This window comes from Gorilla gorilla, chromosome 17 (assembly GCF_029281585.2).
Source record: "Gorilla gorilla gorilla isolate KB3781 chromosome 17, NHGRI_mGorGor1-v2.1_pri, whole genome shotgun sequence".
Taxonomy (NCBI): Eukaryota; Metazoa; Chordata; class Mammalia; order Primates; family Hominidae; genus Gorilla; species Gorilla gorilla.
Window position 1 is genome coordinate 75,690,849 of NC_073241.2, and position 22,021 is coordinate 75,712,869.

Consider the following 22,021-nt stretch of genomic DNA (forward strand, 5'->3'; position numbering starts at 1 on the left):
CGGTTGCCCTGGGAAGGTGGGGTATGAAATGTTCTAGATGTGTGATGCCCGGGTATGGACGCGAGGATGAAAAGTGTAGGAGAACAGTGTGGTGTTCGGTCTGAATGAGTCTAAGACAAAGTTGTGGCTTTGTTTCAGGCTGATCTGAAAGCGCTTCCTGGCGGAGGCTTCATGGTTTCCCATCTCAGCCACAGCCTCCCTCCATAGCCGGGCAGTTCCCCAGGAGTCCTAGGTGTGTGTCCCTGCTCCGCTCAGTGTCCCTCAGCTCTTGCTGGGCCCCTGACTCTCCCTCCTCTCTTCCAGACGCCTACCCTGTATGCATCTCTTTCACCAACTGTGCGTGGACCAGTGGCTCGCCATGAGCAAGAAATGCCCCATCTGCCGAGTGGACATTGAGACACAACTGGGAGCCGACAGCTGAGGGAGGAATTAGCCAGTGGACACCCCATTTCCTTCACCAGGTCCCCCCACGGCCATAGCCCTTGCAGCCAAACTTTGCCTTCTGAGCCATTTGACGTAGAGGAAAAGCCTGCAAGCACATTTTGTGGAAAGAGGAGTTGGTGGTATCGGTGTCGAGGGAGAGGAGGGGGTGGGGGAGGACCCACCTCTCCAGAATGGCGACTGTCCCCATCCGCCTGGCTGAGCAGGAGAGAGGGAGCTGGCGGTGCCCAGCGCAAGGGCGGGAAGGAGGGGCCCAGGCTGCGGAGAACCCAGGTGGGATCCTGAAGGCACTAGCTGACAGACGGGCCCCTCAATCCTGTCCTCTGAAGGATTGTATATATACCTCTCGACCACGTAGGAACCATGTAGGGGTCTCTAGCTATTTCTGTGGATGGCAGCCGGAGCATGTTAGCTTAAGAAAAATGTTGTGTGTGGTGCTCTAGTCATCTTGTGGTGGACATGTCGCTATTACCGAATTCGCACCAAATATTTCTCATTGAGTTTCTTGTTTTGGTGCCTGACCGAACCAACGACAGCCCCAATCTTCCCGTCTTTATGAGAGAAAAGGAAAAAGGAATCAAAGGTGGAAGAAAAAAAAAAAGCCAAACTCTGTTTACGGTGAAAAAGGATTTTGTTTTTCACCCAATTTGGGAGGCGGGAGGGGGGGTTCTCGTTTTGTTTTTGTTTTTGTTTTTACCTTGGCTTTTGTTTTTCTCATGTTTACAGTGCACGGAGTGTGGAAGGGGGTCTGGGAGAGGGAGAGCTGGAAAAGGAGCTGATGGGGTCTTATCCTGGCCTCTGAGGGTTCAGCGGAGGTGAGGAAGGCAGCAGAGCTCCAGCAGGTGAAGGGAGAGTTCATCTAGGTGGGGCTCCCCAGGCCCAGGGCTCAACTTCATGGCCCCAGCTATATCCCCCAGTTCCACACTAAACCAGGGAGGGCTCAGCCCTCAGCTACAGGTACCCGCTGTGTTCCTGGGAGCCGAGAGACCCATGGTCACTCCAACTCCTTCCTTTAGGCTGTGCTCTTGCCTGTCACAAAGAGGCAACGTAGCCACTGCCTCCCTATGCAAAAAATTAACCAGATGATGCAGATAAGACAGCATAGGTGATGGCCGCTTGGTCTTGGCCACAGTGCTCTCAGCCAGCACTAAGGGCTGAGGTCAATACCGCAGACCTTGGGGAGGAAGCTGAGCATCCCCCGGGATGTCTCCAGTCCTGACACAGTCCCTCAGAGATGGCCCTGGCTCTGAGGTCACATCAGCCAGGTTTGGGAGGCCCCTCAGCTTGGTTTGGGAGTGCCCGTGTCCCTGGTCTCTGGCTGCTTCTCTGACTCTTTGATAACCTTGGGCAAGTCCCTTTCTTTCTTTGTGCCTCAGTTTCCTTCTTCTTTGAGTAGGGAGAGAGAACAGTGCAGCCCCATTTCCGGTCCTGCTACCTCACCTAGATGTTGTGAGGATTCATATTCTCTGTCCAGCGTGTTCTGTGATCTCTTCTGAGAACCTTGTGGGGTGTCGGGATGGGGGTGCTGGGAGACACAGACCTGATACAGTATGTCTTTCTGCACCACCTCACAATTTTCCTGAACCCCAAAGGGAGCAGAGAGATAAGAGGACAGAAGAATGGAGATGGGAAAATCCACCAAATTCCAACCCAAACCCAACTTTCTTTCTCCCTATGTGGAAGACACCAGATTAGCTGGAATTCTGCCACCTTCCTTTGTGCCCCACCCCCTACTGTTCCCTCATTTGCACTGCTCTCTAAGCCTCCCCCTCACCTCCACTCGTAACCCAGTCTCAATGCCCTCGTATCAATAAGACCAGGGTGAGGGGGACAGGATACTTGTCACATATTTGAAGAAATTCCATACAGTGAAGGAAATTTGAGTCTGTATTGCTGCTACAAGGGTAAAACCAGGACCAATGGGTAAAAGTAACAGGCGGGCAGATTTTGGCTTGAGGAAGAGTTTCTAGCACGACTGGTTCATGCGGGAATAGCTGCTCTGGCCACCTGCAGGCAGAAAGTGGGGGAAGTGGCTCCTGGCAGGAGGTTTCTCCCAGCACTAATATCCTGGTGTTCTATAAAATCTTTATTGAGTGCCTACCGGTGCAGGCGCTGGGAGAGACAATAGCTTTGAGGAGCTCACAATCTAGCTGAGGAGACAAGACACATCCAATGCTGCAAAAATGGTGAATAACCTGATTCAGGGTTAGCAGCAATGAGTATCACAGTGTCCAACTCAGTAGCTCCAGTGTATGAAAATGTCTCCGGGGCTAAAGGCTGGAGATCTCACCAGTGGGGAAAGTACATCTGAGTCAGGATTTTGGGGGAAAGCTAGTTACTGATAGCCACAGGAAGTTGAGAATTCTGCCCCATTCTCTCCAATGGCTGGGTGAAAACCAAGAATTCATCGGAAGATGGCTTTGGCCTGGAGGTAGCTAGGGTGGTCTAGGAAGGTCACTCCTCTCTTAGTCTCAGTCTTTCATTCTTTCTGCTGAGACTGGCCTGAAAGGCTGGCAAGTGGGAGGGAATCAGTGGGGAGGCCAGGATAGAACTAGAGCTGGTGTCCCAGGTTCCAGTCTGGGCTCTTCACTGACAAAGTGGGCAACACTAGAAACTTCCCTTTGTCTCTCTGGGCCTTAGTTTCCTCAGTTACAACCTAAGGAGGTTGGATTGGATGCTTGCTAATTTCCTTCTGACACTCACACTTTGTAATCCTCCCTAACATCAACACATCGTCAAGGTGGCAGAGCTGTGCGCCCACCCAGCTGTTGAAAAGGACTTTCTGTGGGCACACACTCTGTTTCAGACTGGGCTGGGGGCACACGTGCTGGGTGAGACAGTGGGCCCTCGTCCCCTCCCCCCTCCCAATTCTCTGCCCCAGGCTAATATTAGGGACTGGGGAGGGGACCACCAGAGGGGAGAGGGAAGCTGCTTACTTTGGGGGTAGACCCTGAAGCCCCCCCTCCTTCCCCCACAGATGGGGACAGGAGGTGATGGGGCACTCAGAACCCTGCAGCTCCCACTTCTTTAGCCGGGAAGCTGTTTGGGGGACAAGAGAGGGCCAGGGTCTGTGCTTCTGCTCCCGGCACTGGTCAGGGAGTCTGGGAAGAGTGGAGAAGAGGCAGGGTCAGGCCTCAGCATCTCACATCCACCACCTCCAGGAGGGGAGACCACTGGTAAGTCCTCCTCCTGCTCAACTCAAGGGACTCAGACCCTTTCTTGACTGAGACGCATGAGTGCCTTCTGGGGTGAGAGCAGCCCCAGGGTTTAAGTTGGGCGTCCTAGCCGCTGCAGCAGCTGTGCCGCCGCGGGTCCACCGAGGACGCCAATCAATCAACCCGACACCACAAGCCCGGTTGGGTGCAAGCAGAGGGTGAGCAGGGGCTGCCCCTCCACCTGGCCAGGACCCCCTTCGGCCCCCAGTCGCCCTTGGCCACCACCTGTGGCAGGACTCAAGCTCCTCTTCTGCAAATGTTCCCAGCCTCCGTGCAAGTATTCTTAACTCTTTACGCCTAATGAACAAGCACAGTTTTTTCAATGGTGAAGAAAAAAGCACCAGACTTTTTTTCTTTTTTTCCTAAAGAAATCCCCTAAGCCCCCCGCCTGCCGGCGGGACAAACACTCCCTGCGTGGGGCTGTAGCAACGTCTGTCAGGCCCCCTTGTGTTTCATCTCCTGCGCGCGTAGAGCAAATGCTAGAGCGATTTCAGCTGATAGAAAAACAAAAATGAAAAAAAAAACACAAAAAACAAAAAACATGGCACGTTGCTAGTTTACAGGGTTTTGTGAGTTTAAATGCCTTATATTTAACAATCATAATTTATGACTAACTTGTAGATATCGTGGGTTCTTATTTAATTATTTTTATAGTTGTTTTGCATTTTTAATTATAATTTATTTATTTAGAAAGGATACTAATTTTTTTTATTACTCCTATTACCTCATTTTGGCGTTGTTTCTGGGAGTGGAATGCTTTGCATGCATTGGTACGATGACAAACAACTACGAATACAAAAAAAAAATTTAAATAAAATTCTGCAAACTTTATTTCGTCCAAACTATCAGGGTGTGTGATTGCAAGCTGTCCTACCGTGGTGCTGGCCTCTTTGGATACATTCCATACGAAATGCAAACCTTTGATTCTGTATGCTGTGATCTAGTGAAAAACTCCAATATAGTGACTGTATTTAGCACATATATAAATATAATTTGCACTTGTCAGCAGACTGGGGTAATCCTTTCACTTGCTACACTTGGCACCCCCCCCCCCACCACAACCCTGCCTCTCCATCATGAACCTGCCTTTCCTCCTCCCTCGCTCCTCCCACAACCTCAGCCCACCCAGCCGCTATCCTCTGAGGAAAGTCTTGGGGCACTAGAGACCACTGTCTCCACCTGGCCTCCAACTCCAGAATTGGAGCCCTCCAGACATTAGAAGAGGAACATCAGAGAGCCAAAAAGCCTGACTTCTTAGAAGGAGCCCTGGACTGGGGAGCTGGAAGGCTCAGGTTTTCAAATCTGCTCCATGACAGACGTCCCAGTGACCTTGAGCAAGACCCTTGGCCCCTGAGTCTCAGTTTTCTGGGTGGGGTGAGTGAGGAGAACTGGGAGATCTTTAGGGTCCCTTAGATTCAAGTAGAATGTGACACAGATCCCGTGGGAAACCACTGTGCTGTGCTGTCTCACCTTCTCAGGAGAGAAGAAAGAGGGAGAAAAGGCAGGGCATGGTGGCTCACGCCTGTAATCCCAGCACTTTGTGAGGCCAGGGTGGGCAGATCACTTGAGGTCAGGAGTTTGAGACCAGCCTGGCCAACATGGTGAAACCCTGTCTCTACTAAAAATACAAAAATTAGCTGGGCGTGGTGGTAGGCGCCTGTAATCCCAGCTACTCGGGAGGCTGAGGCAGGAGAATGGCTTGAACCCAGGAGACGGAGGTTGCAGTGAGCTAGGAGCATGCACCACTGCACTCTAGCCTGGGTGATAAGAACAAAACTCAGTCCAAAAAAAAAAAGAAAAAAGAGGGAAAGAGGGAGAAAGGATTGGGAGGAGAAAAGGAGAGGAAAGAAGAAGAGAAGAATAGAGAGAGTGAGCTGAGAATTTATCTGAGCTTGCTCAGAGTTGACTTTCGGGAGGGTTTTTGTCCTATAATATGTGGCATCCTGTGGGTGACAGGGAGGTGAGTTAGGTGGACACGTATAGGACGTGCCCTTTCATAAGGCTTGGGCAGTCATTTGGCGAGTGAGCTGAAATCCATGTCTTGTTAGAGATAGGGATGGGGTAGGCAGAAAGGAGCTCCAAACTATGGGTTTGGGATTGGCACCCCTATCCTATCATCACCCAGAGTCTTCATTGTTGAGATGCTGCCCATGGAAAACAGATTGGGACATAGATTTTGGAATCAAGGTCTCTGCTCCTGGCATCTCCTCTGTGCGTCTCCCTCTGCCTTTGCTCCCTGGGGGCTGTGGGCAGGAGGAGCTTCTACGGAGGACTGGGAGTGGGCCTCCAGTCCCCCTGCCCCTGTAGAGGAATAATGGGGGAGGACATGGGGAAGTCACTGTCAAAGGCTGGCACAGCTGTGAGCCCAATGCCTCTGAGCCAAAAGGAGAGAGACGGAGTTCACGCCCCTGAGAGTAGCCCCCTGAGCCGGCTGGGACCTGGACTGCCTGCTTTCCTCCTGCCTCTTCCCCTTTCCCTCCTTCACAGCTTATCCTCCTTCTTCCCTCTTTACATCACTGCCTTTACCTGGTGGGGATGAGGCCCCATGGGGAAGGTGCTGATGTGGAGGGAGGAAGTGGAGACCGAGATTCGCCATACTGCCCAGGGAGGCTGTGTGAGCACTGGGCTGTGTATGGTCCCTAAAGCCTCAACTCTGCCCCAGCTGGGCGATGGGTGCCCCTCTCTGGGCTTCCTGCCTAGCTTCCCCTTCTGCCTCCAGCCTGGAGCCTTGCTTTCCCTGGAGACAGCCCGTGGAGTCCCCCACCACACTGGAGGGAGCACGACCACCACACTGCTGGGCCTGGCAGACACCACGTCTTTGGCAGGGCTCCTGGACGGGCATGCCTTATGCTGCTCTGCAGGGTCAGAGTGGAAAGGGGCCCTTTGCCCTGGCTGGCCTGTGCCCTCACCCTTGAGCCCCTCCCGGCACTCCACCCCTGGCCTCGGATGCGGCTAATTTCTCAGCCATGGAGCCAGCTGCACCAGCCCTCGAGGGGGTAATTTTGTTGCCCCTGGCAAGTGAAAGGATTATCCTCAGTGTTGATTGTCCTTTTTTGTAATCCTCCTGCTGTTCTGTTCTGTTGTGCTGTGCAACATTTTGCTACATAGACTATTTTATAGCAGAAAGCTAGAAGAATATTTATTATGAATATTAAAGCAATAGTGCATCAATGAAAAGGCGGAGACATTAGGAATTGTGTAAATGCTTAGATTCACTTTTGGTGGATTTTTTGTACTTTATTTATAACTAATAAAAATGAACTGCATTGCTAACTACACCTTATGCGTGCTGGGTGTTTATTTTGGTGTGTACCCAGGGCATGTCGGAGGAAGCCTCGCCGGCCTCTGTCTTTGTCCAAGATAAGAGGCACTATCAGTTATCTATCTAGCTCTCACCAACTTGCTGTGTTCTCTCTCCTTTTTCTCTTATTTTCCTCTGCCCTTTCTGCCCCTCTTTCACCCTTTTCTTCCCCCCCTTCTTGTCTCTTATCTATTTCTTTCTTGTATCTCTTTATCTCTTAAAGAATCTGTTCTATGACTGTGGACCAATCATCTAATTGACCTATTTCCTGAAATTTAGGTATGAATTGTAAAGCGGATTTTTTTTTTTTTTTGGCTGGAGTGCAGTGGCACAATCACGGCTCACTGCAGCCTCAACCTCCTAGATGCAAGCCATCCTTTCACCTCAGCTTTCCAAGTAGCTGGGACCACAGGTGCATGCCACCATGCCTGGCTAATTTTTTTTTTAATTTTTTTGTAGAGACAGGGTTTTGTTATATTGCCCAGGCTGGTCTCAAACTCTTGAGCTCAAGTTATCTTCCCAGCTTAATCCCAAAGTGCTGGGATTACAGGTGTGAGTCACCATGCCTGGTCGAAAGTTCCCATTTTTGATCAATCTTCAAATGAGTGTTTGAACTGGAGGGCTACTCGGATTCTCTGTAAAAGAGAAGGAACTTGATTTTCAATGGGTGGTTGATTTTCTACTCCCTTGTAAGAGCCCATGCTCACAAGCTCCTTGCATTGTCTAGAATCTGACCTCCAAAAAGTTTGGGGTCAGTGAATGAAAAACTGCAAACAGAACGCACATTAATGAACTTTGAAAAAAACAGTGACTTATTTTGTAGGGCAGTTTTAGGTTTACAGAAAAATAAGCATAAAATACAAAGATTTCCACCTACCCTCTCATCTCCACACCAGTTTGTCCTATTATTAACATCTTGCATGTGGTGCATTTGTTATAAATGATGGGCCAATATTGATGCATTAAATAAAGCCCATAGTTTACATTAGGTTAATGAATGTTTAGATTCTTAGTTTTCATTCAAGTGAGATGAACCCAAGTCTGGAGTTTTCCATACCTTTCTCTCTATGTCTCATTTGATCCATGACCTCCCCCGGCCAGTCCTGTGAATGTGGCATGACATTTCTCTTCTCCGGCTCTGCCGGTGTGGATGGTAGCCTAAGCTCCTTCCAGCTCTAAAATGCCACAAGTCTCTATTTCAAGTTCCTACCTCCCTCTATTATCCGTTTGTCTGTTTAATCTGTTAACATTTACAATGGAGGTTGATCCTGGGAGGAAAGGTCTGGGCTGCTTTTGGGGGGAAGGGAGAGGGTCGAGGAGAGCATTTCTCTTTCCTCGGATTTTGTGTCCACTCAACACATGAAAATATATTCAGTCTTCCTAGCCTCTGCTCCCGCCCCTTTCCCATTGCAGCACCCAGGAGAAAGGTTCTCAGAAAACATCCAGGTACGTGCCCTGTGACTTCCTGTCACCATAATGACCCCCCAGGTTAAGGAGGAGTGGAATCTGTCATCATCTCACTCCCAGACACTCTCGGGTGTCTCCCAGCCAGTACTTTTCTCCCTACAGCTCCCCTCATCCTCCCCACCACCTGCAACCTCACACCTGGCTCCTTGCTCTCTCTCCTCCCCAGTGCTCTGCAGGCCATGGGAAGCCCCTCTCACTCCTGGGAAGTGGGAAACAAGATCCTTCTCTTGCAGGCATTGTCCGGTCGCCCTCCCTTTGGCCCTCAGTTACATGCCCTCTTCAGCAGTCTTCAACCTGGCAAATAACACGTCTCCACTCACACTTACCCACCACTGAGTGGCCTGGGATTTCCACCCTGGTCCTCCAACCAGTCAGAGCAGCTACTCTTTGGTCTGTTTTAAATATGGAGCTTCTGTTGAACATATCGTTTGATGAAAAGCCCACGCTTGCGCTTCCTGTGCTAGCTGCTTGCTGTGTGACTTTGGGCAAGTTACTTAAGCTCTCTGTGCTTTGGCTCCTTCATCTATAAAATGGGGATAATAATGGTATCTGCTGCATAGGCTTTTATGAGGATTTGATGAACATAATATGTGTAAGCACTTAACGTGTCTCGAACACAGCATTATATAAATATTAGCTATGATGATGATGATGATATTTATTTTTTTAAACCCTGCCTTCTGTTGGCTTTCTCTTTGATCCTCTTGGCTCTCCTCCCTCTCCTTTTCCTAGATGGTTTCCCAGACCTTATCAATATCTACCCTTCTCCTCTGCCCACTTCCTGCCATGGTCAGCCACCAGCAGTCCCTGTCCAGCAGGGGGCTGGTGGCTGAGGCCTCAGCACCACGACTTCTCAAATCACTGATAAAACAATTTTTTTTTTTCTGCATTTGGTTGGAAACTCTAGAAGAAAAGGCACATTGAGGCCACTAGGCTGGAAGAACAGACCCATCTTCCCTCCAGTTCATAAGCAACCTCCCCCGCACCACCCTTCAGGTGCCCCTACCAAAACTACCCCTTCTACCTTCTGAATTTAGGACAAATGTACTTTTCTCTCCAGGCCCTTCTGTCCAAAACCTCCTTTCCTAGAGACTCTATTTACTCCCTTTGTCCAAGGCTGAGATGGCCCTATCTGTTCCCTTGAAACTCCCTTATGTTACCCTTGCTCAGGGCATTTTGGGATGTCTATGGGTGGTTGGTGCCTGGTGCCAGGCTCTGAAAAGGAGCTGGGAGTAATGGGAGTGCCTGTTCAGGATGGACACACTAGGGGTCCTCAGGAAGTAGGGCACCCATAGCCCTGTCCGAACTCATCCATTTGTACCCCACAAATCAGTATCCAGAAAGGATGTATCTGGACTGAGCTAAGTTTGCTTGTACCAAAATTTTGGATGAAAAGGGTTGTTTAGCCAAAGAACCAAGAAAACAACATTAGAAGGCTTTTGTTTAACCTACTTAAAAGTGAGAGTGTTTTTTAGACTTCGGTGCAACAGTTTGTATGTAAATAGCTTGTGCTAATTGCAAATAAGTCTTATCTCTTCTTTAAAGTAGACCCTGAGGGATTTTTATCTGGAAATACTTTGTTAGCAGTTACTCCAAAGCAATATAATTACTGTTCTCTCCAAACATTCTTTAATACAGACTTGTGTCTAAATCAGGGGAGGAAAGAAGGAGCTAATATAAAACCTTGTCACTCACAAAGCCATCCTTATAAGGAAGAACTTTCGAGCCATGTGAGCCGTCAATACCCAAGAGGGTGTGGGGAAGGAATGAGCTGCTCTTGCAAGGATTGCAGGAAAAGAAAGGGAGGTGCTGGGAGGGAAGGAACCCTCCCCTTCCTTTGTTTTCTTCACCCTGTGCCCTAATGAGAGGCTTGGCCAGAGGAGGGGTGGCATTTCAGCACAAACTGTCTGTCCTGGACCGCAGGATGTTAGCAGAAGGGGTATTGGGGTGAGATAGGTTGAGGGAGGAGGCCCTTTTCCAGAAAAGGAGCTGTACACACTCACCATGCTGGCTGCCTGGTCTCAGCCTCAGGATTAGGACTGTTGGGATACAGAGCTCTGGGGCAGCTATAGGTAGAAGAGTAGCTTTCTGCCGGGGCCGGGACAGGAGGAGTTCACTCTCAAGCGCCAGCCCTGCACTTGCATGAGCTTGAGGTTAGGTGCCTCCTTACGTTTTGCATCCTGGGCCTTTGCTTGCCTCACCTTAGTCCCGGCCCTGCTTGCTGCCCTGCCACAAGTATGAAGACTTATTGAAATGCATAACCTGTCCAGGTATAGTGTAATCTCAGCACTCATGCCTATAACCCCAGGGCTTTGGGAGGCTGCTGGAAGAACACTTGAGGCTAGGAGTTTGAGACCAGCCTGGGCAACACAGTGAGACCCCTGACTCTACATAATTTTTTTTTTTTTAAATCAGCTGGTCATAGTGGTGTACACCTGTAGTCCTAGCTACTTGGGAGGCTGAGGCAGGAGGATTGCTTGAGCCCAGGAGTTTGAGCTTGCAGTGAGCTATGATGGTGCCACTGCACTCCAGCCTAGGCGATAGAGGAGACCTTGTCTCAAAAAAACAAAAACAAAAAAAGGCTGGGCGTGGTGGCTCATGCCTCTAATCCCAGCACTTTGGGAGGCCGACACGGGTGGATCATGAGGTCAGGAGTTCAAGACCAGCCTGGCCAAGATGCTGAAATCCGTCTCTACTAAAAATACAAAAATTAGCTCGGCGTGGTGGCACGTGCCTATAATCCCAGCTACTCGGGAGGGTGAGGCAGGAAAATCGCTTGAACCCAGGTGGCAGAGGTTGCAGTGAGCTGAGATCACACGACTGTACTCCAGCCTGGGTGATAGAGCAAGACTCCGTCTCAAAAAAAAAAAAAAAGAAAAAAAAAAGAAAAGTTCAGGCCAGGGTAGGATGGGGTAAGACTTGGAGGGAGTCCCCCTCCTGGAGACTTCTCATAGGCACCTATCATTCCTTCCTCACAGTAGACAGCAGGGATGAGGGCAGTAGCCAGGCTGGGCACAGCAATCAGGGGAGAGAATGTGGCAGGAAGGCCACCTTTCCAGACCCTTCTCCCCATGCCCTTGTAAGGGGTTCTCCCCTCTCCTTCACCTGCAGCCTCAGCATGGCCTGGGAGGCAGAGGGCCGACTGGAATGCGTCAAACAATAGAGCTTGCCCAGGGCCCCAGCATCCCCTAGGGAAAATCAGTGCCCATCCCAAAAAAGCCATCTCATCCTGTAAAAGTATGGAGCTGGGATCTGGCTGATGAGACTCCTGGCCCCTCCCTCTCCCCCTCCCCAACCACACACCTGCTCCCACTTCCTCCACTGCTGCCCCAAGGCCTGCTCCCGAGGGGTCCCATCCAGGCACCCAGGGTGTGGAGGGCCCCCATCAGACAGCCAGGATCAAGCCCAGCCTTGCCCCTGTGTGACCGTTAGCAAGTCAGAGACCCTCTCTGGTTCTCCGTCCTTGCTCCTATAACGCAGAAATGCTGCACTGGCGAGGGGCCTCATCCCGCCTTCTTTGTTCCCCCCCATATCTCCATAAACAACATGGCTGCCTCTGGTTTCAGGAGGCTCCCCTTGGGTGAAGTGTAGTCTCTGCTTTCTCGCTGCTACCTGAAACTCATTATTACCTTCTAATTCCTTTGAATAAACCAGTAGGAACTGCTTTGTTAAAAATGGAAGATGTGTCAGAGGTGTGTTTTTAGGTACATGTTTCCGAATCTGTGGCTGTAAGGGTTTGAGGTAGCTTATGATAATACATAAAGTGTCCTTATATACACATTTGTAGTCATTTATTTATCTAAAGCCAGGACGTAGCAACTAAAAGCTGGAGATGGCTCCATTTAAATTCAGAGATTAAACTCATTTGTTCTGGAAGCTCCTCTTAAAGAACCACACAAGAATCAGAAACACTTAAATCCACCGGGTCTAGGCGATGAGAAATGTCAACAAAGTGTTGCAAGATGAAAGAGGATGGATGAGATGAAACCGATTAGCAGAGAGAAGAAAACTGACACCTCCTAGCCTGCGGCTGAGAAGTCAACGTGAAGGAAGCTTCTTAAGAATTGGAAGTGCCAGAAATCTCTAAAGGGTGGGGTACAATGAAGGAGCTGAAAACGAGAAGATGGGTTGGAAGTTTAAGGAGCAGTTAGAGACTGGGATTCCTTTCCCACCTCCAGCCAAGGACCTACTCACCTACTCCCATAACCCATATTCCAAAGACATTTACTCTCTGAAGAACTGGATCTGAGGCCCTGGGCCTGGGGACAGTAGGCTCAGGGGAAGATGGCAGTATGGGGCCACACAGCTGGCAGTGGATGTGAAAGCCCTCACTCTGCGCTCTCAGGCCACAGCACGCACCCCACTCCACGCTTGCTTCCCAGATGTGGGAAACATGTCTGGACTTCCATAAAGACATTTCTGTATGAGTCTTCATCTGGGGGCAGGAGGCACTGGCCTCTCCTAAGAGGCCTGCAAGGCCATTTTCCCTGGTGCCCTTTGATGGACTGGGGATATGGCTTTAGGGACAGAGGGTGGGGCAATTCTGCAGGAGGCCATAGCAGTGGCATCAAAGCACTCAGCTCTCTGGAGGCAGAGTCCCATCTGTGAATGACCTAGAACTGGAGGAGTGCCCTCAAGCTCTCTTCCACATATACTGGTAGCCTCATTTGGGATCAAAACCCAGCAGCCCAGGATGAGCTACAATGTTCGTTTGCCTGAGCTTTCAGTGCAGATGCTCAGCTGTGAGTAAGGGTATTTGCACAATGAGCTGGAAACATTAAGGCATACACACAGGGTTTTTCCAGAAGAGATAGGAATAAGGTTGAATTCAGTCTCGCCAGTTACTAGCGTCATCTCCCTGGACTGGAGAGCCTCCTGGGGAGCCTTCTGCCATGGGCAGGCTGCAAGGTCAAAAGCCCAGAGCTTTGGGAGAGCTGGAGGCATCAGCAAAGACAAGGTTAAGGTATGGGGGGAGGGGGAGTAGAGCCCTGGCTGGAATACCAGGGAAGAGGAAATGGGATGCTGGAGTCAGTGTTTACCTTTATCATCTAGCCCTGGGGCAGCCCTGTTTCAACAGCTTGCTTCTGAGGCTGAAGTTTTCTTGGCAATAGCCTGGCAGCCTCTCCCTGCAGAGTGCTGAGCTGGTTCCAAAAGACAGCAGGATCTCTTGGAGAGCTGAAAGTCTCAGGTTTCAGATTTTTGTCTTTGTTGGAGTCATAGTGGGACAGAACAAGAAAAAAAGTGAGAGTGTATCTAGTCACTAGAGTTACAAACCTAATAAGTGGTAGGGCTGAAACTGATAATGACCATTAACACTTCCTAAGCCCTTACTGGGTGCCAGACACTGTGCTAAGCCAGTTACATGAACTGCCTCATTCATCCTTATAATAATTCCATGACATTGGGATCATCTCCAATTTTCAGGGGAAAGGGAGGCAGAGGGTAGTTCCATAACTTGCCCAAAGTACACTGCTAGGAAGTGAGGCTGGGATTTGAACCCAGACTCCAGAACACTCAACTCTTATCCCAGGCTGCTCCCCTAAGACCCAGGTCTCTGAATCATAGTTCTTGGCCTTTGGCTTTACTCCAGGGATGTCCAGAGGAAGTGGAGGACCCAGAGAGAGAGTCCCTTCTTCAGACTATGACACCAAAGATGCACCATCTCTCCCCTGAACACCAGACTCCTAGTGGGAACTGCCTACCCATGGGTCTACCTAGATGTCCAAGAAACAGCTTACTATGAACTCTCACTCTCCCCTCACCATGTAAAATAAAACGGCACAGTCAAGCAAGACAAAAGCGTCTGTTTTTCCCATAGTCTTCTCCATCCCAAGAAATGGCAACCCCATTCTTTCAGGTGCACAGGGGTAACATTTTTTTTTGGTCAACATTGACTCTTTTCTTGGTCTCACATCTTGCATTCAATCCATCAACATAGCCTGTAGCTCTGCCTTCCAAACAGACCCAGAATCTGACCACTCTGAACTACAGTCAGCCCTCCATATCCTTGGGGAATTGGTTCCAGTATTCCTGCGGATATCAAAATCCACAGATGCCTAAGTCCCTGAGCAAAGCCCTCAGTCACAGGCTTTGCCTCTATGAATATAGAGGATCTCTGCACTTTCACTGCTACCAACCTGGTCCGGGCCAGTCTCATCTCATGCTAGGGCTATTGCAGTAGCCTCCCAGCAGATTTCCTGCTTCTACACTATAATCTATCCTCAATATAGCAACCCCAGTGATCCAGTTAAAATGTAAGTTAGATGATGTCATTCTCTGCTCATCCAATAGCTACCCATCTCTTTCAGAGTACATGCCAGAGACCTTCAAGTGCCTTCAAGGTCCCGTAGGACTCATCACTGCTCTGACCGTATCTCTTATTGGCTTGCTTGACCTAATGCTGTTTCTGCTACAGTGGCCTCCCTGAAGTTTCAACAACATTCCAGGTTTATCTTTGCTTTTCCATTTGCTTGGAGTGCTTTCCCCTCAGATGTCTACATGGCATCATCTCATCTGCATTAGGGATTTATTTATTCAATATCAAGTTTTCACCACCCTATTTAAAGTTGCAAACATCCCCCATGTCTCTCTTCCCTACTTTATTTTTCTTCATTATGCGTTTCCATATGACATATCATACAATTTATATATTTGTTTGTTTATATCTGTTTCCCCCAGTTAGAATATAAGCTCCATGAAATCCAGGATTTTCATCTCTTTTGCTTGCCACTTTTTCCTCAGCATTGACATATGAATGAATGACCAGGGGTAACTTCTACTGAATGGCTCTAGACTGGACCAGGACTCCTGGTGTTGTCCTTCCTCAGCCCCAACAATATATAGAACCTCCCTGAGGCAAAGGTCCAGTGGATCCCCTGAACAATCTTCTCTTCTATCCACCTCAGGGGTGAGCCCAGGGCCACTGTCTGTCAATACACAATGTACATGCCCTAAGGAGGGTTTGAAATCTGAAGTTCCCAAACTTGGGAATTTCATTAGAAGGAGAGCTGGGCTGCTAGAAGGTTAAGTAACAGGTCTTTGGAGAAATGACTCAGACTGGCTAAGGGGCTCTTGGGCAATAGTTGAGGGATCGAGAAGAGTATCCTGATCACAGATGATGAGGTTGGGCTTCCTCAAGTCCTTGAGCTGGGATGAGTCTCATCATAGAAAATATTCTAAGCCATGAAATAGACTCATTTACCTACACACATCCATCCACTCGCCAACTCTCCATCTATCCATCCACCCATCCACTCATTCATCCACCCTCTCACCCATCTGTCCATTTATCCACTCACCCATCCTGTCAACCAATCAGCCAATCAGCCAGCCAGCCAGCCAGCCACCCAGCCACCCAGCCACCCATTCACCCATCCATCCACCCATTCACGCATTTACCCATCCATCCATCCACCCACCCACCCATCTATCTACCCATCCACCCACTTATCCATCCACCCACCCAACCATTCATCTATCCATCCACCCATCCACCCACCCATTCACCCATCTATCCACCCATCCACCCATCCATCTATCCATCCACCCATGCAACCACCCACCTACTCATATATCCATCCATCCACCCATGCAACCACCCACCTACTCATATATCCATCCATCCACCCATCCAACCATCCATTCATCCATTCATCCACACACCCATCTATCTACCCTTTCACCCACCCACCCACCCATCCATCCATCCATCCACCCACCCACCCATCTATCCACCCATTCCCCCCATCCACCCACCTACCCATCCATTCATCTATCTATCCATCCATTCACCACACATGCACTTAGTACCCACACTATGCCCTGGGGCCTGTGCTCAGTGCTGGGGTTACAGAGATGAGTGAGACCTAGCTTTTCTTCTTAAGAACTCACACTCCAGTTAGGAAGACACATGAGGAGACACACAATTCCAACATACTTCTCATAGATGTGGGTGGGCTTCTAGTTCTGTCTTGGGGGAGGGGTAATGGAAATGTTTCCTGGAGTGATTGGAGGCCTTGAGTTGAGATGTAAAGAATGTGATGCACAGAAAAGGGGCTTCCAGAAGGCTGACTAGAGGGGCCCAGAACTCACCTCCTCCACCAAGAACAACCAAAACAGCGAGTAGATAACCAAACATCAAATAGAGCTTCCAAGGGAGAACGCTAGAATTCAGCAGGGAAGTGACAGGGAACTTCTAAAGCATGGAAGGAGAAGGCAGGGATTGGCTCAGAGCCAGGAGGGGAAAAGGTAAGCAAGAGATCCCCAGTGGTCCACATTACACTGCAGACTCCTGCAGTCCTCATCATGGGAGAGTCCTTCAGCCCTCATGGGCCCTGAGACAAGTATGGAGAGCTGCCTGGAGCCCATGCGACTGCATTTCTCCAGAGATCGTGTTCATGCCGAGTCCACACACCCCCTGAGATCAAAGTAGCTGCAGCACAACACCATCTTAAGAACCCAGCCACCACCAGACTATATCCTGCCCCGGGGCCCAAAAACCCCCGCATCTCCACATCCCTGGAGACCCACCCACAACCCCTACATCTACCCAGAGGGCTGCAGCATTGCAACAATGGCTGGACCCAGGAGTGTGACCAAGTCCCCAGCACTCTAGCCCACGTAGTATCCTATACCTTGAGGGATGGGTGATGCAGCATGCCAAGGAGTCTCCCCTGGGGACAAAGGGACCTGAAGTGTATGCTCCCCAGAACCTGAGGGCCACCTGCCCTGGACTGCTGCCATTGCCCTTCAGCAGCAGAGCAGCAGGTCATGATCTCACTCAGAAGTGGGAGATAAGAAAGTTGTTCTCATGGAGGTAGAGAGTAGAATGATAGTTATCAGAAGCTGGGAATGGGGTTGGGAGGAATACAGAGAGGCCGGTTCATGGGTATAAACATGCAGTTAGATAGGAGGAATATGTTCTAGAGTTTTACAGCACAGTAGGGTGACTCTAGTTAACAATAATTTATTGTATATTTCAAATTAGTTGGAAGAGCAGATTTGAAATGTTCCCAATACAAGGAAATGATAAACATTCGAGGTGACGGATATGCCAATTACCCTGATTTAATCATTACAGATTGTATACATGTATCAAAATACCATATGTACCCCACAGATGTGTATAATTATTATGCATGAATTAAAAAAAAAGAATGTGGGCCGGGAGTGGGGACTTTGGGAGGCCGAGGTGGGTGGATCACCTGAGGTCAGGAATTCAAGACCAGGCTGGCCAACATGGTGAAACCTCATCTCAACTAAAAATACAAAAATTAGCTGGGCCTGGTTGCATGTGCCTGTGATCCTAGCTGTTTGGGAGGCTGACACATGAGAATCACTTGAATCCAGCAAGTGGAGGTTGCAGTGAGCCGAGATCGTGCCACTGCACTCCAGCCTGGGTGACAGAGTGAGACATCATCTCAAAAAACAAAACAAATAATAATAATAATAAAAGAATGTGAAGCACAGTGCCTGGTAGGGTGGAGGAGTGGATGGGTGGCAAGGAGACTTCAGGCACAGATCAGCCCTGGCAGAGGACAGCAGAGAGGACAGTGTGTGTGACATTGCTGGGGGCCACCCTGCTGGGCACAGAGCTGTGGGCGACTTGCCCAGATGGAGATGGCCCAGGTCCAGGAACTTGGAGAACCAGGTAGGGGGCAGGGGGTGGGGAGGCCCGTGGGTAAGAAAGTGCCCCGGAATGGACCAAAGGTATTAAGGAGTTTTAATGGAGCTCTCGAAGCAATAGTTTCCTCAGATCCCAAGTCCTCTGAGGAAAGCCGAGCCAGTAGGGCAGGTAAAGGATGGCCGGAAAGCTCTCTAAGGTCCTGGGGTATGTTGTTGAGCCAGGCCAGCACTACCCCACCGATGGTAAGCCAAAATTCACAGGACACACCAGCAACAGGATGGTAACGGGTTCTTCCTGTACCAGCAGTGGCCGAGTCACCCAGATGCCACACTCTGCAGTGAGAGCCCTGTGTATCTCTTGCCAGAAGGACAGGGCAGAGAACCAGTTTGGACTCTGGGCTGCACACTCATCTCCAGGTCCTGACAAGGAATGGGGAGGCTGAGAGGAGGCAGTGGATTCGAGGGTAGGACATCCTGAGAGGCCTGCTGTGGGGCTGAGCGTGCGCCCTGCCTCCTGGCTGCCCTTGAATCTGAGGCAAGCGACTGGGGCTTCAGCAGGGCTATGTGAGATGGGGTGTGTCCACACACGGCAGACAAGCTGCCTGCCCACTCTGGAGACATGGCTGGGATGAGATGGGCTGGCCCCGGTCACAGAGAGGTGAGTGGCCTGAACGGCTGGAGTGTGTCAGAGAGAAGGGTGCCCGAGGGCCTCTTGTGCAGTGTCTCAGATCCTAAACAAGAGGACAGCGTGGAGGGTGAACCCACACAAGTGCTCATGAAAGTCTAAACACCTGCCAGGCCTGGAAACAAAGACACTAGCCACAATAGCAGCCCTCAGACAGGAAGCTGCCTGCCGCCTTCACCTCTCCTCCTCCCGCAGGAGTCCGAAACCCTGGGTCACCAAAAGGCAGGAGGAGGACGGACAGGGCAAGGTAGGGGAAGAGAGGGGAGGCTGACTCACGTACACACATATGCATGCACACATCACACCCACATTCATGTACACACACACAGATTCACATGCATGCACAACACAATCACACACTTGTATACACACACAGGCACACAGATTCACATGCATGCACACACTGCACTCGTGTTCACACACACACATGCCTTCACACACCCAGATACACTTGCATGCACACACCACACCCACACTTGTGTACACACATGCACACATATTCACATGCACGTACACACACCTGCACACACACTGATGTGTGCGCACACACATGCTCTCACACATCTTCACATGCATACATTCACCCCCCACACACCCACACTCATGTACACACACATGCCCAGTGATTCACATACAGGCACACACCACACATACACTAATGTGTACACCCACACATTCAAACACACACTATACCTGCACACTACATAATACACTCACTGCACACACTCTCACACCCCTCCCTCACTGTGGGCCCACCTGTGACGGGACTGAGCCGGGAGATGGCAGGAAGCTCAATTTTAACTTTGATGTTTTAATCTTTACATTGGGGCTGGACATTTAAATTATAGAATGGAGATGGGTTTCATGACTTAAAGTGTTTGTTGGACTTTTTATTACCTACTGGAGTCCACGGGAGTTGTGAGGCTTGTCTAAATTTTCATCTAGGGACAGGGGAAGAAACAGTTCCACAGAAGGAGATGGAAACAAAGCTGTTTAATGATGCCATCTTCCCCTCCCCATCCCCCAAGTCCTGCGTGTTCAGCATGGTGGATATAGTCACTATCTGGTGTAGGCACTGAATTTAAACTACATACACATGAACTCATTTAGTCCTCATCATAACCTACAAGGTGGGCATTGTGATCATTCCCCCTGTGTTACAGATAAGGAAACTGAGGCCCAGAGAGAGAAAATAATGTGCCCAAGTTCTCACAGTTGCAAAGAGGCAGAACGGGGATTTAAACCCAGGCTGGTTGCCCCCAGAGACTGTGCATTTAACCTCTCTCTGAGAGATCTCTGAGAGGGGCCTGAACTTGCCTCAGGGTCCTGAAGCCTCACTGCGAGTTTAGACCTTTCTGGGACAGAGGGTGCAGGGACAGCAAAGTTGCAGAAACACTGGTCCTGGGGTGCCCTCCTGTAGGGATATTTTCCAGCCTGACCCACCTTGTTGCTGTCCTTTTCTCTACAGGAAAATCAGAAGTTAGGTGCTGAGCTCTGCGAAGTCTTGCTGTGACTTTGTGACTACCGATCAGGGAGAGTGTGTGTGCATGTGTGAATCTGTGTGGGTACTCAAATGTACAGTTCTCCTGCTGCCTCTCCATCAAGGTCACATTCCCCTTGAGGGTAAAGACCAGGTCTTCACTTTGTTCCCAAGCCCCTCTCAGCTCTCGGTCCAAACCTTGCCCACAGAGAGCCACAGGTGATAATCACCAAATAACCTCAATGACCCTGCTTTCTCTCCCGGCCTTAGAGTGCCAGTGACCAGGCTGTTGCAGGTGCCATCCCTATCACCTTTGTGTCCAGTCCTGACTGTGTTAGCACAGGCTGGGATAACCAGCAGGCACTTGCCAATGCGTTCTCTGTAAAGTGATGGAAAGAATTATCTACTTTTCACAGGCTCATAAATCCCCCGGCAAAACACTTCTTCCTGAGGGTTTTCTCCATTTGCCACTGGATTTATTGAAACTGGGGAAAAGTATACACTTCTTAGCAAGCAGATGCTAAGATGAGTTCTTTATAGGATATGGTTGGTAATAATTTAATTAGCCCAGCTTTTTTGGGGAAAAGTGTTAATTAGTTTTTGCTTAAAATACACCATCTTGATGGCCTCTCCTTCTCCACTTCTATCCCCTGGGTGAAGACTCAATTTCTCATCCACACTCTGCAGCAAGTCCCAGCCTGGTCACTACTGTTATTACAGAAAAAGGAAATACAAAAAATTATTTTTGGGCAGCCACAGATTATGACACATGCTAATTATTATCACTGTAGGTTCAATAAACTGGGGGTAGGGTGGGGAGCAGGACCCCATGAAGTTCTCAGTGGCCTGCTAGCCCCCAGTGCCAATGCTAGAGGCTTTGAAGGGCTGCTGACCGCCAAGGTGGAGGGCAGAAATGTGAGACTGGGGCATCTCAGTGAGAGGGTGGGGGCCCTAGCCCCTCAGACAGAAGGGAAGAGGTCTCTCCAGGTGAGTCCATCCCCCCGCTTCTTGTCCAGCCACCTGCCGCAGTTGAAGATGGTGGCCACACCGGTGCTGGTGTTGGTGACCTCCACCTTCTCCACCAGCCAGCCTGAGCAGTAGCCACTGCTGTCGTGCTCCAGGCGCACCTTGCGCAGCTCACCCAGCTCCAGCGTCTCCAGGAAGAAGCGGTCTGTGCTGCCCCGCTCGAAGAGGTTGCGCATTTTCTGCTTCAGCTCCCGCTTGCCTGTGTCTCCGTTGGCCCCAAAGATGGTCACGAAGACGTTGGCATCAGTGCCTGCCCCTGGCTCATAGCCTGTTGTCACAATGACTTCGTACTTGACAGGCACCAGGCTCTGGACCTTGCTGGCAAAGCTCTCTGTCGTCTTGGTAACCTCGAATACCTTGAAGTACTTCCTCTTCCTCTTGAGGGGGATGAGGCAGTCGCAGTTAAAGAAGTACCTGGCAGAGAGGTGGGAGAGTGGAGGGGTAGGGGCTAAGCAGACCCCAGCCGAGGCTGCTCCCTCCCCCAGATCCCCTTGCTCATCTACAAATGATCCCTTCCCAAGGTGATGGGATATTGGAGCTGGAAATGTTGGTTTAAATGTGAGTATGGATTCTTATTTCACTTAAAATTCACCATGGACGGGCATCTCCATTCTTCCAGTTGCTTCTCGATTCTTCTGCTTCTTTTTTGCCCCTCATACTCCATGTCCAATCCATAAGCAAATCCTGTTGAGTTTATTTTTGTTTTTTCTCACCATCTTGGCCAGGCTGGTCTGGAACTCCTGACCTCATGATTCACCTGCCTCAGGCTCCCAAAGTGCTGG

General features: G+C 49.9%; 2 protein-coding genes across 17 annotated transcripts in view; one reads left to right on the forward strand and one right to left on the reverse strand.

Annotated features, from left to right (window-relative positions):
• ARK2C (arkadia (RNF111) C-terminal like ring finger ubiquitin ligase 2C) overlaps positions 1–6,934 on the forward strand; it is a 129,559-nt gene extending 122,625 nt beyond the window's left edge. For both annotated transcript variants that reach the window (XM_055368151.2, XM_031003775.3), the window contains one exon: positions 304–6,934. In XM_055368151.2, the coding sequence (XP_055224126.1) occupies positions 304–421 (118 nt within the window). In that variant the 3' untranslated portion in view covers positions 422–6,934. The remainder of the gene's footprint in view (positions 1–303) is intronic.
• A 12,661-nt stretch (positions 6,935–19,595) lies between these two features.
• Positions 19,596–22,021, reverse strand: part of LOXHD1 (lipoxygenase homology PLAT domains 1) — a 183,771-nt gene continuing 181,345 nt past the window's right edge. For 12 of the 15 annotated variants that reach the window (XM_004059372.5, XM_055368048.2, XM_063699195.1 and 9 more), the window contains one exon: positions 20,970–21,653. In XM_004059372.5, the coding sequence (XP_004059420.4) occupies positions 21,173–21,653 (481 nt within the window). In that variant the 3' untranslated portion in view covers positions 20,970–21,172. Of the gene's footprint in view, positions 20,922–20,969; positions 21,654–22,021 lie in introns of those variants that run through there. The other 3 variants (XM_063699192.1, XM_063699193.1, XM_063699194.1) reach the window with 3 other exon arrangements.